Here is a 17991-nt window from a genome sequence, read left to right as displayed (position 1 = left end):
ATGGTCCATTTGGTAAAGTAAATCCGTTAGTTATATTTAACATAATGTTAAATGGCAACATTCTGTTTACAATGTTACCATTTCACATTATGTTAAATGGTAACATTCTGTTTACAATGTTACCATTTTACATTGTGTTAAATGGTAACATTCTGTTTACAATGTTACCATTTTACATTGTGTTAAATGGTAACATTCTGTTTACAATGTTACCATTTCACATTGTGTTAAATGGTAACATTCTGTTTACAATGTTACCATTTTACATTATGTTAAATTGTCAGTAGGCCTGGTACCGGAACCGGTACTGGACCCCCTTTTACTTTCAGCCATCAGAAGAGGGTACACTGTGGTCATAACAATACTCAGACTGTAGCATTTAAAGGTCCCAAAGTGTACCAGGAAAATATCCCCTGCACGATTACACCAGCAGCCTGAATTGTGAATGTGAGGGAGGATGGATCCATGCTTTCATGTTGTTCACTCCAGGCTGATATAAAAATGATATAACTAATACTACTTCTACTAATAATGACAATAACAACAAAATAATAATAATAATGTCAAAAATACCAGTAATAATAATAACAATAACAACATAAACAACAACATTACTACTAATAATAATAAAGATAAACAAATGTATTAAAAAATTAATAATGATAATAATAATAAAACTGATCATAACAGTAACAATATCAATCATAACAACAACAGTACTAACAACAATAATAACAATAACAATGAAGGTGTTGCTGCAGATCTGAGTCCCGACTCTGCTGCCTTTCTAGTGCGGCAAAGAAAGTAAGAAATAGAAAAAGAAAAACACAAATAAACTGAGTGTGAGGGTTTTTCTACAAGTTACACTGAATATTTGCACAGACATGCTGACTGTTTGCTGGGAGACGTCACCTGTCTTTTATAGAATAGCAGGTAAGCTGTTCTCTGCCGCTGCTCACACACAGACTCACACGTGGTCTGGCAGACCAACTCGTCATCGTACGTGAGCCGGCTGTCTGTGACGTCGTCTCTTCCGCTCATCTGGTGAACGCCGTCACAGACGTAATGTCCTGAGAGGAGAAGGCGCACTTATTAACGTCTCATAAACTTTCAAAGCTGACCTGCATTCAGCACATGTGTCTGAAAGCACCCACTCACCGCTGTAAGCTGAGGAGCCCAAACGACTGATCACGCTGACCAACAAATTTTGTTTGTCTTCTTGTTTTTTTTTTTTGGTTTTTTTTTATTCATATTTTGGATGGACAGAAACGTTAACAAATATACAACTGGAATAATCATACTGTCAGTTCTCTGTCCGTTTCTTAACAACAACCAACAAATAAGGACTAACAGTAACTAAGACAAACAGACAAACAAACAAACAAACAAACAAACAAACAAACAAACAAACAAACAAACAAAAAAACAAAGCAAAAAAAAAACCCAGGAGAAACAAAATGATATACCGCCTCCTGGGAAACATCAGCAAAAACAAAAGTAATGGGGGCAAAACACCCAGGTGCCTAAAAACAAAACATAACCTTGACCACTGATGACATTAAGACAATTTCTTCCCTCTACTGACTTTCAAAGTAAAAAAAAAAAAAAAAAAAAAAAAAGACAACAACAAAAATACCAATGACACATGAAACCCCCCCCCCCCCCCCCCCCCCCAAAAGAACATTTATCATAATATCTAGGAGACATTGTCGATGTACACCAAAAAAGGACCCCAGACCTGCTCAAAAATGTCTTCTCTCCCCTTAATTCTGTACATAACCCGTTCATATGATGCCATCTTAGACATTTGATCAGTCCATTCCCTGAGAGAACAGGGGCTGGATGACTTCCAGTGCCTAAGTATTATCCTGCATCCAGTTATGAAAGCCAGATGCATCCACAATCTCTGTTTTTTTGAAAGGATAGTTTGTCTTCTTGTTTTATTTTATTCCTTGTGGGATTTGGATCCAACAAGTAAAGTATGCATATTATGCACACACACAAACACACATGCAGCTATTACCATTTCTTGTATTCTTGAATAAAGACATTGATCTGACACATTTAAAATGCAGCCAATTGTTTTTATTGTTATATTATTAAGAAAAAAGAAAAGGTGGGGGTGGGGGGATGTAAAGAAGAGCTTAAAGGAAAGGGCTAGAGGAGAGAAAACCCCAACAATTAGCAGGGCATTTTTTTACTTGGACAAATTGTTAATAAAGTTTCCATATCTGTAACAATGATGACAGTATAATTGTTTATAAACAATTATATTGACAATTATATGTGTCCAGTATGTTGGCTCATTTTCTTTTACTTTTTGCATTTGAAAATAAAAGTTGGGCTGATTTTGACACCATTACAAGAAGTGTTGTTAATGATTCTTTTTGAATTAAAATCAGGTTACCACAAATTGTTTTTTAATTTAATTTCATTTGAAATGTTTGTCAGTGGGTAAACAATTCGTAATGCAAAGTCAGAAACATCGAGTTATTCTTGTACTGCATGCTTGCAATAAATAAGTTGTCCTAACAGTCAGTCAAAGGAGCTTGGAAAGAAAAGCGTCTGGACTTCTTTGAGTTGAAGTGACTGATATATATATTTTTTGTCTGTTTGTTTTGTTGGTTTTTGTTTTTTGCCCTTTATCACCATTCCTCTTCCCTGCTGTTTTTCTTTCCCTCTTTCTTTCTCCCCTTTCTTTCCCCCAGTCATGTCTGTCCTATGTGTAGCAAGTGAAAATAAAATAAACAAGAAAAACAAAGGTGAATCAAATAGACCAATACGGCAAGGCCGGGATGGTCCATTTGGTAAAGTAAATCCGTTAGTTATATTTAACATAATGTTAAATGGCAACATTCTGTTTACAATGTTACCATTTCACATTATGTTAAATGGTAACATTCTGTTTACAATGTTACCATTTTACATTGTGTTAAATGGTAACATTCTGTTTACAATGTTACCATTTTACATTGTGTTAAATGGTAACATTCTGTTTACAATGTTACCATTTCACATTGTGTTAAATGGTAACATTCTGTTTACAATGTTACCATTTTACATTATGTTAAATGGTAACATTATGTTTACGATGTTACCATTTTACATTATGTTAAATTGTCAGTAGGCCTGGTACCGGAACCGGTACTGGACCCCCTTTTACTTTCAGCCATCAGAAGAGGGTACACTGTGGTCATAACAATACTCAGACTGTAGCATTTAAAGGTCCCAAAGTGTACCAGGAAAATATCCCCTGCACGATTACACCAGCAGCCTGAATTGTGAATGTGAGGGAGGATGGATCCATGCTTTCATGTTGTTCACTCCAGGCTGATATAAAAATGATATAACTAATACTACTTCTACTAATAATGACAATAACAACAAAATAATAATAATAATGTCAAAAATACCAGTAATAATAATAACAATAACAACATAAACAACAACATTACTACTAATAATAATAAAGATAAACAAATGTATTAAAAAATTAATAATGATAATAATAATAAAACTGATCATAACAGTAACAATATCAATCATAACAACAACAGTACTAACAACAATAATAACAATAACAATGAAGGTGTTGCTGCAGATCTGAGTCCCGACTCTGCTGCCTTTCTAGTGCGGCAAAGAAAGTAAGAAATAGAAAAAGAAAAACACAAATAAACTGAGTGTGAGGGTTTTTCTACAAGTTACACTGAATATTTGCACAGACATGCTGACTGTTTGCTGGGAGACGTCACCTGTCTTTTATAGAATAGCAGGTAAGCTGTTCTCTGCCGCTGCTCACACACAGACTCACACGTGGTCTGGCAGACCAACTCGTCATCGTACGTGAGCCGGCTGTCTGTGACGTCGTCTCTTCCGCTCATCTGGTGAACGCCGTCACAGACGTAATGTCCTGAGAGGAGAAGGCGCACTTATTAACGTCTCATAAACTTTCAAAGCTGACCTGCATTCAGCACATGTGTCTGAAAGCACCCACTCACCGCTGTAAGCTGAGGAGCCCAAACGACTGATCACGCTGACCAACAAATAGCGAGCAGTTTACTGGGAGAGGGCAGCGGCACCACCCGTTAGCTTAGAAATGGGCTCCATCCATACTTGAAATGAACGGTGTGCCTTTTCCCTTACCTCTTCAGTAAAGGCTGTGTCCTGGCTGATCACCAGCTGCTGTGTCAGAACAATGGGGCTGTTCTTCTTCTCCACGGTGAATGATGGAGTGAACGTAAACCACTTCAGCTGGAGGATCAGCACACTGAAAGAGATCAGACAAAGAGGAGAGGCTCAAAGGAAGACGCAAGGAGGACATGACATGAACAAAACTGACACCGACTGAACTGTGGTGGTTTGAGGCCTTTGGGGACCGATTTGAGGTTACTCACTTTGGCAGGTTCAAGAACAACAGCTCCTCTTTGATCTTCTTAGCTCCGCACTGACATTCGTAGTCCAACAGGCCGCCCTGCAGCAGGGAGCAGGAGGAACAGGTGCATTAGAGTTAAACTCTTTTACAGATGAATTCACATATTCGTGGGAGCAAGCCTGTTCACAGAATAGAGTCTAAACGAGCTCTTACTTTCAGACTCCAGCCCCGCCCTTCAGCAGCATCCTGCTGGCTGGCACAACCTTGCCATTGGCTGCTGCCAGGGACTCAACAGGTTAGAACAAAAATATAAATATTATATCTGAGTTCTTATGTGGACCCGCCTTCCAGACACAACGTCACCTTCCATGAATGTCCACAGGTTAGCGGCCCTCGCTCTGCTGGTCCTCCAAAGTAAGAAAAAATGAGAAAAAATAAGGAGCAGACCAAGCAAAAGAGGGTATTTAAAGAGACAGTGTTCTTAAGGTGCATTTTTGGCGAGTTTTATTATCTAAATGTCATTGTGTCACTTTCTTATGAGGCTTCAGTGAACTGAAAAAGCTTCTGGGATGAGAAGCGAAACGTCTTCAAAAAAGTTAAAGAAGTCCGGTTGCTTTTTTCCCCCAAGCTCCTTAGAGTTCTCTGAAAATGGTCAGGTAGAAGGACTGGACTGAAAATGAGTAAAAAAGCAGCCAAAGCCCAAGGAAGTTGAAAGACTGGAAACTATTGCTGAGGTCATGTCAGTGTAAAAAGTTACCTACAAGTCTGGCACCTTGGAAGCAAAACATAAAGAAATAAGGTGTAAGGCCAAATGTTTGGTCCTGCAGCCAACCGGACCATGAAATATAGAGCACAGGTGAACAAAGTGAGGCAGCAGTTTGCTGATTTCCACCTTGTGCCTTTCATGTTGATCAGCTTAGTAGTTTGCCAGCTTTCTAGCTGTTAAAGACTTTTGGCGAGAGGTTATTCATATTTGAACTCTAATTGAACCCCTCTTTTTTACTGTTTTTTTGTTTGTTTGTTTTTGGGGTTTTTTGTTGTCTTAGATGGCCTGACTCAGCAGGTGGGGGCAGTTTCTGAGTTCACCTTCGTTCAAACAGTGCAGAAATGGTTTCGCTATGCTCCAGACCGGATGGGTGGTGCAGGACGCCCGATATCCAGCCCCGTCATGGAGTAAACTAAAAACAGTAAATAATACATTTAACAAACAAGCAAGCTCTAAATTCAAGCGGAGAGACTGCAGACGTAGCCGCACCATTCCAGGGATTTTTGGTTAGCATGAGGGGTCTAGCCAGGACCCTTACTGGATACTTGGTGGGAATCGAACGTGCGACTCCAAAGATGTGTAGTATTACCACTACACTATCCAGCTGCGCTACACTATCCAACAAAAAAAGTTTTTAGAAAATTTGATAAAGTCTGATGCTTAATATTGTAGGGATATTAATCTCCCTATGATATTAATACGGATTAATAACACAGAGAAGTCATACTTCTGTTATGACAGAATTAATTGGGTAAATTATATTTACAATTGTAACATTGTAAACTTAATGTTATGATTTTACATTATATTAAATTGTAACATGATGTAAAATCGTAACATTGTAAACTTAACGTTACAATTTTACATTATGTTGCAATTTAACATAATGTGAAATTGTAACATTGTAAACATAATGTTACAATTGGAACATCAGTCCATCTATCCATGCATCTTCATCCGCTTTATCCGAGGCCGGGTCGCGGGGGCAGCAGCCTAAGCAAAGAGGCCCAGACCCAACACGCTGTGTACTCACCTTTGCTAAGTACATGTGAACAGATCTTGAATAAAAAAAACAAAACAAAACACACTTTTCTTTTCTGTTTTATTGAAAGCACTTTACAGAAAGTGTAATTGTTTGTAATGAAGAAAGAAGTAGGTAGGTTTCCATGTGTAATTAGTGTGTGATAATGCTGCAGAAGAAGCTTAATGTGTACTTTGGAAAAACAATGGGGGAAAAAGCTGGCTGAAGAAGAAAAGATAAATGTCCTTTTTTTTCAAGCCTTCTCTGGCCAGCCGTTTCAGTGCCACGGCCCTTGCTTGGGGGGCGGGGAGACATGCACTGGCGTTTCCTTTTTGCTTTTTCCTGCTCTCGCCAAGTCCTCCGCCCGCTCTACATCTCTCTTATTAGCTTTTATTACCCGAAAATCACAATCAAGAGATGTTGAATAAAAAAAAGAAAAGAAAAGAAAAGCTACTTTTGTTTTGTGTTTTATTGAAAGCACTTTACAGAAAGTGTAATTGTTTGTAATGAAGAAAGAAGTAGGTAGGTTTGCATGTGTAATTAGTGTGTTATTGCAGAAGAAGCTTAATGTGTAGTTTGCAAAAACAATGGGAAAAAAAGGTGGCCGAAGAAGAAAAGATAAATGTCCTTTTTTTTAAGTATTCCCTTAGCCGGTCATTTGGCTTATGACATGTGGCGGGGACTCTGCTACAGAGCTCCGCCAGTTCGAACCCCCCACGAACTCACTGCCACGGCCCTGCGCGGGGGGCGGGGAAACGCACTCGCATTTCCTTTTTGCTTTTTCCTGCTCGAGCCAAGTCCTCCGCCCGCTCCTCATCTCTCTCATTACCCCTTATTACCTTACACTCATGCCTTTGCCTTTCACCACTTCAAAACGAAGCCTACTTCAATATTACCTTCATACGCTCTCTTTGCTTTTGGCTTTCCTCATGCTGTGTACTCACCTTTGCTAAGTACATGTGAACAGATCTTGAATAAAAAAACAAAACAAAACACACTTTTCTTTTCTGTTTTATTGAAAGCACTTTACAGAAAGTGTAATTGTTTATGATGAAGAAAGAAGTAGGTAGGTTTGCATGTGTAATTAGTGTGTTATTGCAGAAGAAGCTTAATGTGTACTTTGGAAAAACGATGAGAAAAAAAGGTGGCCGAAGAAGAAATGATAAATGTCCTTTTTTTTCAAGCCTTCTCTCAGCCGGCAGTTTCAGTGCCACGGCCCTCGCTTGGGGGGTGGGGAGATGTGCCCCCCAAGGGGACCTGCTAGATTGTTCAGAAGGTTGTTCTCATCCATCCAGATGGAGGATCACTAACAGGAGCGTGGAAGACTCCAGAATCCACTCTGGCTGGAATCCGGTGGATATGCAGTGTGTACAGGTACAGGACCATTTAAACGGACAGCATTTATAGAATGACTATTAAAAGTCAGCGAGTGTCAGTAATGTTAATGTGGTTATGTTAGTAATACACCGAGTGCTAATATAAGAGCTTTAAGATGCATTTGTAGATATTATTACGTGTTTTACCGTCTTTATGGTGCTAGCTTAAAGTTACGGTGTAAACGTTAGCTTATATTGGAGGAAAGCTGTTACTGGTTAAACGATGTTAGCACAGAAATATTAGCTTCTGTCATGACTGATGAAGTTACTAGTTAATAAAGTTTTCAGTAAAGTGATTAATCGCAGCCACAGGTTGACAGCAAATATCTCGATTAGCTTCAGTGCATCTGTAATAAATATGTGCAAGTTTCAGTGCTTCGTTTAAACTGTATGATACTTATACTGACCCAGGGTCAGTGTAAAATACAATCCTAGCTGTGTGAACAAAGCCACTGTAAATTTAATCCTGCATGACAAACCTCAGGATGCAGGTTATTATTACTCTTTCCTGCTGGCACACCTGAGAGTCAGCTAGAAAGTTATAGTGACGTGGACATCATGCAAAGACTGCCAGACTCTGTAATACTGCAAATGATCAGTGACTCAGGTTAACACTAAACTTCAAACGGTACCTCTGTGTGCTGAACATCTAGGATTGAGTCAGGCTGCATTGACTGTGGGACTTTAATGTGTTAAAAGCAGGTTGAAGACGGCTCAGAAACATTTGAAGATTAAAATTTAGCATTATGGCTGCTGGTGGTTTGTAATATCTACTCAGCTGTATTTTTGTTACTAATTTATGTTTGTTGTTGTTTAACACAGATTTCAGAAGAGCAAATATGCTTAATAGTTTAACTAGATTTCATTTGTCAGTGTTTGACTGCTGAGTCACCGGAAGAACTCATTTCATTCATTCTCCATATGATGTTAATTTACAGAAATGTTTCACAGGAACTGATTTCTCCCAAAGGTTGAACTAGTGTGTTTCCATAGATTACCTCTGTATGAATGTACTTCTTAAATGAAGGCAAGTGTTTGTCCTTTTTTGTTCCTCAGGTACAGTACGTGATATCAAGGGCAGGTGGTCAACACTGGGGACAAGAAGCAGACATACTTCCAAGAGGGAGCTGCAGTGAGGTCAGAGGTCAGAATCTGAAACAGCTCAGGTTTATATTTTAGAGGTTATAAAAAATCAAAATGTATTTATAAAGAAACCTTTAAATAATAGTCATAATTATGATTATTATAAGAAATATCAAACATTTAAGTGGATTTTCTGTTACACATATTGTGTTAGCCCTGCGATAAACTGGCAGCCTGTCTTTGTCCTGTATCAGCTGGGATAGGCTTCATCCTCCCGCAACCTTGAATTGGATACATTTTATTCCAATTATGTAATCTGATCATTTACAAACTCAAGGTATCTAATCAAAATGTAAGTAATAATTATAAAATGGGAAAGCAGAAATAAGTGTGACATAAATGTAAATGTGTGAGCTGACATAGAGCTACATGCAGTCTGAAAAACCTTTGTTGTCAAGTTTGCAGGTATATCAGCACGAGACATTCTTACATAGAAGAGACATTAAAGTCTCTAACTCAGTGAAGCATTATTGGTCCCGTCTGTTTGGATAAATATAGTAAGTTGATGTATGTCCATTTATTGACACATTTTCTTAAGTGCTTATCCAGTTCAGGATCACAGTGGAGCTGCAGCTGGATATGTTCACTAAATAAACCTTACAAAAGTTAACAATAAACCTGCATCCATGTACGTTGTTGTCCACAGGATGAGAAAATCAAACTGGAACACTGTGGAACATGTTAATAAATGTTTGTGTGTTTATGCCTGTGTCTTTCACAGGAGGCGCTGGAAGGTTTCCCTAATAGTTCCTGGTGAATCAAAGCAGAACCATAAAGGTTGCTGGACTGCATGATGGCCTTACCCCTGAGCAGTCATCCTGTTAAAGGATGAACCAGTTAGAAGCTGTTTTCAAAGTAGCTGAGCAGATTTCATCTCAAGTAAGCGATTAACTGTTTGTTCGTCTGTTCCGCCACTTAAAGAGCATTTAAGGACGTCTTTTGAGTGTCCAGTTGAATTAATTCTACTGGCTCTCATGGTCATTTGTTATTATAGTCATATTTTTCATGTTCATCCAGCTATTTAGTAAATTCTATCTATTTAGTAATATCCGTCAGCTATAAAATGTAATATAAATATAAAAATATCTAAATATCTCCTGCCCTTTATGTTTTAATGATGTAAGTCTGTTATCGTGTTACATTAGCATTCCTCACATATCAATGAGATGCTGTACAGTACAATCCTACTGACACAGCAGAGGGATAACGACAGCTATTCAACATCGTTACACGACACATTCGAGCTGCATGACGCAGACAAAGTGACTAAATCATCTTTTTGTGGTTTATTGTCTTCAAACCAGCAGACAAAGCCGATGGCAGAAGATGTCAGAGAAGAACTTCAGGCCGTGGACTGAAAAGGTATTTTTTTCTTGTTATCAAAAGACATTTGGAGTGGCAGCTTCTACAACTGGTTGTGCTAAAGTAAAGCTTACAGTCTAAGAAATCACAGTGTTGATATTCAGCACAAAGAGAAAAGCTCACTTGTTTGAATTTATTTACAATCATAGTTTTATAAATTCTGACTGTAAACAGCTTTTACAGCTTTGATATTGTTTGACACTCGATATCAGGTGATAGGGTTTAATTTAAAGGTTTCTGTGTCCCAATGAGCCATTTACACTGATCAGTGTCAGTTTAACTGTAACACATTCATTATTTAGATTCAACAAAGAAATAACTGAATGTAAAAAATGGCAGCCCTCAGGCAGGTTTATAGAGATACATGCATGCATTATGAAATTTATGTATCCCAGATAATTGTTATTCATCTAGTCATGGCAGACCTACCTCTTCCTCCCAAGTTAACTGCAACCCAAAATAACTAGTGGGGCTATTTACACACTCACAACCAGTGTGGGGTAAAAAGAGCCACCAAAAAACTGTCAGCCACAGATGTGCTAGAAGAGTTAGAAGCTCTACTTATGGAGAAACTTTCTAAGTCTAACAGGGGACAGGAACTCCTGCCCAAGTAACATGATATAAGCCCACATACAGCCCAGCCATAAAGTGAACCAAGTTAAAGACAGCATGGGACCAAATGCATGTAACCAGCCTGCACCCACCTGACATTTCTTCCTCCTGAATTAAATGAATGAAGGGATGAAAGTTAAATGACTACAAACCTAAAGCCACTAGTTCCCACACTGGAGCTCCCTGACACTGTGTGTTAACTGTATTTAGCTTGTATCAACAGTTGTAACAGGCTAAGCCACCTGAGACACTGCATTGAATTTGTTCCTGTCTTACTGGTTTCAGCTGACTGGTTTCAACTCAGATATTCTGCTTTTTCCTTTCAGTAGATCAAAGCAGCTCGTGCTCCTTCTGCTTCCAATTTAGAAGAAGAAGAAGAAGGCGAAGGCTTCAGCGAAGTGGCGTTCATGGTCTCAGTGAACAGTCACGGTCACACACTGCATGTGGTTTTAAAAGCAACATGTCTGTTCACCACAACAATGGAGATGTGTAATATTAGTGCAGCTATGGTTTGTTCTTGAACATCAGTTCTGTTTTCTACTTTGATCACTCAGACCAAAAAAGTGTTGTTTTCAGATTCTTTCTTTTAAATCTATAAAGCACCTGTTCATTTTTTTTATTACAATTAGTTTCACATAAATGTTAGTGTTTCCTTTTATGATCTTTTAATGCTTACACTACACTGTACATGAAATCAAACCTAATAATGAGGCAGATAACATTCCTGTTACGATCCAGACTAGTGGTCTTACTGGGGCCGGTGAACAGGACTGTAAGCTTGCCATTGTGCCAGTTAAAGTAAAATCAAAGAGAGGTCAAAGAATAGTGGAAACGTATGCCTTTCTGGACCAAGGGAGTTCAGCATCCTTTTGTACAGCGGGTCTTATGGACAAGCTGAATATTGCTGGGAGGAGGACAAAGATTCTCCTGCGCACCATGGGACAGGAGAAAGTGGTGGACAGTTTCATTGTACCTGAACTTGAAGTTGCTGGATTGGACAGTGACATGTACTGTGATATGCCTAACCTCTTCACTCAGCATAAAATGCCTGTAGATATTGGTAACATCCCAAATCAACAGGACCTGGTTGACTGGCCACATTTGAAGCATGTTCATTTGCCAGAAATTAAGGCCAATGTTGAGCTTTTGATTGGCATGAATATGCCCAGAGCTCTAGAACCTTTGGAGGTCATCCGGAGTGTAGGTGATGGACCCTTTGCCATTAGGACTGTGCTCGGCTGGACTGTGAATGGGCCACTTAATCGAGAATGCTGTGGAAGGCCAGGATGTTTGGCAACAGTTACCGCCAACAGAGTTTCTGCTGTCACACTGGACAAGCTATGGAAACAGCAGTTCAAGATGGATTTTCCTGAGAGCAGCAATGATGAACAGATGGGGCTGTCAAAGGAAGACTTGAAGTTCCTGGAATTGGCCAGCAAGATGGTGACTTTGGAGGATTGGCACTACAGCATTGCCCTGCCACTAAAAGACCGAGACATAAGAATGCCTGACAACTGTGCAATTGAGCAACGAGCCTTAGGTTTGAAGAAAAGGTTCATCAGAGATAAAGACTTTCATAAAGACTACACTGCCTTCATGACAGATCTTATATCTAGAGGATATGCAAAGAGAGTCCCAGTCACAGAATTAGAGCGCCAGAAATGGGGAAGGATTAAACGTAACTTTGTTCCTGGAGATGTGGTCCTTATAGTGGATGATTCTGCACCTCGTGGTTCTTGGCTCATTGGGAGAGTCACCGGAGCTGCACCAGATGAAAGGGGGCTTGTGCGTCAGGTCTGGATTAAGACCCCAACCAGCCATGTGTGCAGACCCATCACAAAGATATGCCTTCTTCAGGAGGCCTCTGACCCATGACTATGACATTTTTGACACAGTGTGACATAACTAACTTTGAATTGACTTTAATGTTATGAGATGTACATCAGACTGACTATATTTAGGCTAAGTGCTGGTAACCTCTGGCCTATGACTGACTGACCATGTGCAGACAGAAGAAAAGAAGAGAAGACATGAGAAAATAACTTTGGTGGACTTTTGAGTATGTTATGTTGTCTCACTGGGTGTCTGTGATATGATGAAGTGTGTGTTGTGAGTTATGGTGTTGGATGTGTAATTATTACTGTAAAAATGTAATAATTAGGGGCCGGAATGTTGTGGATAGGCGTAGCTTTGGGTCACGTGGTGTCAGTAATAGTGATTGCTATATCACCTGTTCACGGCCCGAGGGAAATTTTGTGAATGAGTGGGTGATGGGGGAAGTCGACTTTTGCTGACCGCTCAAGCGTCCCAAGGCGTTCCCAGGCCAGCCGAGAGATATAATCTCTCCAGCGTGTCCTGGGTCTGCCCCGGGGCCTGCTCCCGGTGGGACATGCCTGGAACACCTCACCCAGGAGGCGCCCAGGGGGCATCCTTGTCAGATGCCCGAACCACCTCAGCTGGCTCCTTTCGATGTGGAGCAGCAGCTGCTCTACTCTGAGCCCCTCCCGGACGGCCGAACTTCTCACCCTATCTCTAAGGGAGAGGCCAGCCACCCTTCGGAGGAAGCTCATTTCTGCCGCTTGTATACGCGATCTCGTTCTTTCGGTCACTACCCACAGCTCGTGGCCATAGGTGAGGGTAGGGATTGTAACATTGTAAACATAATACAATTTTACATTATGTTACTGTCAGAGTCGGACGGTGCCCCGACCGGTCGACCTGTGTGTGTGTGTTTTTTTGTTCTCCTCTCTCGCTCCGCTTTTTCTCCGCTGCGATTGTTACCTCCGACCCGTAAGTGCTGCCACTCTGAGCTGCCTAATAAGCCTGGACGCGATCGAGACGGAGAGACGGAAGGGGACACTTCACTGATTCTAGGGAGTTTTGTGGACACACGAGGGGGGACGGGGAGAGGAGCACTGAAGGGACTTGCACTGTGGATAACTGTGGATTGATTTTGGCTTCACTGTAAATAAAGACACTGTTCAACTTAAACGAGAGGTCCGCGTCTAGGTTCGCTAACTCACCACCCTTAACAGCTACAATTTAACATCATGTAAAATTGTAACATTATGTTTACAATGTTACAATTTGTAAATTGTAACATTGTAAACATAATGTTACAATTTTATATGATGTTAAACTGTAACATAATGTAAAATTGTAACATTATGTTTACAATGTTACAATTTTACATTATGTTAAATTGTAACATAATGCTTAACAGATAATGGTTATCCTCTTTTTATATCATACATCATTGTCTCTGTAGGAGGGTCTGGAGCACTCCCTGCTGAGCCGCTGGGCTCAGTACCTTGCAGGCAGGTCCGACGATGACTTCATCATCTCACCTGAGCTCAAAATTCTGGTGCGTGAAGGCGTCCCTCGGGAGTATCGGCAGAGAGTGTGGCGCTGTTTGGTCCGAGCCAGAACTTTGACAAGCCAAGAGTGCCACATGCAACGCTATCAGCAGGTACAGCTGTAGAGAGAGAGAGAGAGTGCTTTATCCGCACCTGAGCACAGGTGGCTCCTCCTTCTTCCTGTTGGGAATGCTGGCGAGCACTCAGTAATCCTGTTCTGTTTCCAGCTGTGTGAGAAGAGTCGGACAGCTCCTAATCCTGCCTCCAGGCAGGTCCAGCTGGACCTTCACCGAACCCTGACGACCAATCAGCACTTCTCCTCGCCGTCCAGCCCCGCCCTCCAGCCCTGCCCTCCAGCAGCTCCGCCGCATCCTTCTGGCCTTCTCCGGGCATAACCCTGCCATTGGCTACTGCCAGGTACTCAACAGGTCAGAACAAAAGTATAAATTTTATATCTGAGTTCTTATGTGGACCCGCCTTCCAGGCAGAACCTCACCTTCCATCAATGTCCACAGGTTAGCGGCCCTCGCTCTGCTGGTCCTCCAAAGTGACGAAGACGCCTTCTGGTGTCTGGTGGCAGTGGTGGAAGCCATCATGCCTCAGGACTACTACACCAAGAATCTGGTGGCCTCTCAGGTCAGCAGACACACTCACCTGCTTGCCTGCTGTGATCTGTTTTAGTGATCAGTGAGGCTGATCTCTGTGAGTCTTTGTGCTCAGGCGGACCAGCGCGTGCTGAAGGACTTCATGGCGGAGAAGCTTCCTCGCCTGGCATCTCACTTTGAGGATCACAACATTGACGTCTCTCTGGTCACCTTCAACTGGTTCCTGGTGGTTTTTGTGGAGAGTCTGCCCAGCGACATCCTGATGCCTCTGTGGGACGCCTTCCTGTATGAGGGTACCAAGGTACCATACACCCGAACACACCATGACAGAAATGCAGACAACACTTGAATGCACCACAGTAGTGTCCATGGAAACAAAAATGATTTTGTTTTCACCTTTAGATGTCTTTATTTACATTTTAGGAGTAATAAGACATTGTTTACTAAGCATGGGGAACTGTCATGTGACATGAAATAGGAGTGGGAAAGCAGATCATTCTAGTAACGACCTCACAGTCTACCACAAGCAGCGTAAATCCAGACGATGAGCGGGACAATGGCTTTGGGCTTGTTTCTGCAATGTGACAAATGCAGCACAGCTTTTACATCGTTTGTCTCAGGAAATAAAATCACAGTTCAGACACAGAAATATATACCACACAGGGATAAATGCTGACAACAGCTTCAGCCACGTAGATCCAACCCAAAAGTTTAATTTAAACTTAAAGCTCAACTACCAAGTAAGTTAATATTATCTGGCAACTGAGGAACCAAGTGGCTTATTGGAAATCGATCAGAGCTGTAATGAGTAAAGGGCCCAACTGCACCACAACTGAAAGAGTAATTTTATGACTCACCTCCTCAAAGTTTCCAATTAATTGTGTGGCGTGAGTGTCCTGTTATGAAATGCGTGTCTGTGCTGCAGGTGATCTTCAGATACACTCTGGCTCTGTTCAAATACAAAGAGGACGACATCCTGAAGATTCACGACAGCGTGGAGATCTACCAGTACCTACGCTTCTTCACAAAGACCGTCTCCAATGCCAGGTACGCACTCGCCTCCACCCGCCTTAATCTACGAGCTGTTACACTCTCAGAAGTGTAGCGGATGTAGCTGTTGAATCTTTGAGCTTCAAACCCTTTTTACTGAAATTTTGTGAGAAGTTTAAATTTCCCTGATCACAGTAACAACGATTTAAAGATTTTTAAGTATCTGCAGCTCTCGGATACATGTGGTCCAGTCAGTCCAGTATTTCCTGCTCAAACTGCAGTACCTGAAGTATCAAGCAGCATAAAACAGAAACACTCAAGCTGATCAGTTTCCAGTTCCTCTGTGTTGGTGATCGAGTCCTTTCCACCTGCGTGTGTCCATGCAGGAAGCTGACCAGCATCGCCTTCAACGACATGAACCCATTCCCCAGCCGGCTGCTGAGGAACCGGCGAGTGCTCCACCTGGAGCGCCTGCAGGCGGAGCTGCGTGAGCTGGAGGAGCAGCACAAGGAGGTCATCACCGAGAGCGTCGTACGGAAAGACAAAGAGCTCGACGTCATGGTGAGCGAGGACGACGAGGACCTCTGATCACACGGGACGCTTCAGCTGCTCACTTCGAGACGACGATGAGTTTTCCATGAGTTCAAGAGAATTTTACTAAACCGGCTGTTAACTGGTTTCCTTCACACCAAACACAGGATTGTGTCAGGTTCACCATCTCTACTAACACTACAAGGAAACAGACGCATACAGATTTAACTGCATCACATCTCTGAAACAAGCTTGCAGTAAACAAATGTGTACTGTGTTCACGTGTGTAATAAGTCAGGCTGCAGAAATGTGCAGATGTATTTCAGTGAATTCATTTGGATTAATATGTGATAGCTTATTTATTTCATTGCATCTTTTGCTTTATACCTAAAAATGCGTGACATTTCTAAATGTAGTCACATCCCTATGAAACATGGTTGATTATCAGCTGTAGTCACAGCTGGTGATAAAGTAATTAAAATGTCCAGCTATTCAAAAATAGGGCATTCTGCACAATGAGTACTTTTTGGTACTTGAAGTATTTTGATGCTGATGCTTCAGGGCATTGTGCTGCATTGTCGAAGCTCTCTGGGCTTCCGGTTAGAATGACCTCACAGTGTTTTATTTTGATCTGGTGTAAAGTGCATTGTGCAGAAATGACAGCATGATAGTCACATGATAAAACTGACTTTTCTTTTTTTTTTAAATTTTACTGGGTGTGCATCTTGTTCAAATGTCTTTTTCAGCATTTGTACATAAATATTCTGTATATAAATATTTGATTTTCATTTATTTTACAGAGTCCTTTATTTTGTTTCACAAATATGACATTCATGTCAAATGACATCTGCAGACTTTATAATGACCAGCAGGGGGCAGTGTATTGCAGTCTATGAGAACATTTACTGAGACCTGTTTCATGCACTAGTTTCATGTCTCATTGAATCCAACATGATGTTGATTTTGTAAATTAAGGTCACATCTTCATCACATCTAATTTCAAAACACTGATCAATTTAAAAAAAAAAATGAATTCCATACCAATTGCAGGAATAAAATAGGAATAAATAACAAACGAGAAATACATACAAAACAAGAGAAAGGCACACATGAGAGAACAGGTCACATGACAGCACAGCATTATCTACCCACAATTTGAACTAAATAACAGATAGCACAGGCAATGAAAACAAACGGAAATCAGAATAAATTTTAAAACTTTTATTGATGTTAACTTGAAGTGCTGAATTAGCCCTGTTGTCAGTTCAAATCACTTCAATCTATAGCGCACTTTAAGGTCTTTAGACCTTAAAAAGGAATACACTGCAAGGTAAGCTTGCAGCATCTTACTTTAAGGTCAACTGTGAAACTTTGTGGAAAGCCTGAGACAAGTTGATGAGTCAGTGAAGCGCACTTCCTTCTGATGACGGCTATACTGAGGTGAGTTTTTAAGCATATCCTGAACTTTATTCATTATTAGACTTCTGACACCTGGCAAATAAACTCTCGTGCGATATGAGAACATAACAGCAAAAAGCCAGTAGCTGGTACATGAATGGATAAAAATTGGATCCCTCTTAGATTGAATTGGTTGCCCTCTTATATTACGTTGTTTTGAACCTAACCGCATCCACTGAATTAATGCAGTTTTCAGGACAGTAAAAACAGAGAACTCTGATATACACAATTTCTGATTGCTGATAGTGTTTCTTAATGCAAAATGGGCTTCCATTTAAAATGCAATTGCTTTATGTTCGATCTTTAGCGAAGAAGGGTCATTTTTGATTCTGTGGACAAGGGATGCAAATGGAATGTGAAGGCAACAGGTAGTAGGGTGAATTAGGGTTTCGTGTGGTC

At 40.7% G+C, this 17991-nt stretch overlaps 1 protein-coding gene across 11 annotated transcripts; it reads left to right on the top strand.

The window, feature by feature from the left end:
* Window positions 1–7401: 7401 nt before the first annotated feature.
* LOC146676982 (TBC1 domain family member 2A-like) lies at window positions 7402–17353 on the top strand. Of its 11 annotated transcripts, none has more exons than XM_085417342.1 (10): window positions 7402–7533; window positions 8592–8679; window positions 9400–9557; window positions 9983–10040; window positions 10979–14121; window positions 14236–14425; window positions 14524–14644; window positions 14729–14914; window positions 15539–15660; window positions 15990–17351. In XM_085417342.1, exons 7-10 carry the CDS (start codon window positions 14603–14605, stop codon window positions 16189–16191), a joined length of 552 nt encoding a protein of 183 aa, XP_085273468.1. In that variant the 5' UTR covers window positions 7402–7533; window positions 8592–8679; window positions 9400–9557; window positions 9983–10040; window positions 10979–14121; window positions 14236–14425; window positions 14524–14602; the 3' UTR covers window positions 16192–17351. The 11 variants fall into 11 exon arrangements, 3 of the variants coding, with proteins under 3 accessions (XP_085273468.1, XP_085273460.1, XP_085273457.1); XM_085417334.1 differs by having other exon boundaries at window positions 14236–14436; XR_014913118.1 differs by lacking the exons at window positions 14524–14644; window positions 14729–14914; window positions 15539–15660; window positions 15990–17351 and having other exon boundaries at window positions 10979–12711; window positions 13921–14121; window positions 14236–14435.
* The last annotated feature ends 638 nt before the right edge of the window (window positions 17354–17991 follow it).

Source organism: Rhamphochromis longiceps, linkage group LG2, assembly GCF_057381845.1.
Source record: "Rhamphochromis longiceps isolate RC_006_pf linkage group LG2, R_longiceps_female_GT1.1, whole genome shotgun sequence".
NCBI lineage: Eukaryota > Metazoa > Chordata > Actinopteri > Cichliformes > Cichlidae > Rhamphochromis > Rhamphochromis longiceps.
This window is presented reverse-complemented; position numbering and strand designations above follow the sequence as displayed.

Bases quoted from the DNA above. Each gene is read 5' to 3' on its own strand.
- LOC146676982 (XM_085417331.1), top strand. From the start codon at position 14,474: ATGTGGACCCGCCTTCCAGGCAGAACCTCACCTTCCATCAATGTCCAC. The intron at 14,645-14,728 runs GTCAGCAGACAC...CTTTGTGCTCAG, and splicing joins AGAATCTGGTGGCCTCTCAG to GCGGACCAGCGCGTGCTGAA. The intron at 15,661-15,989 runs GTACGCACTCGC...GTGTCCATGCAG, and splicing joins AAGACCGTCTCCAATGCCAG to GAAGCTGACCAGCATCGCCT.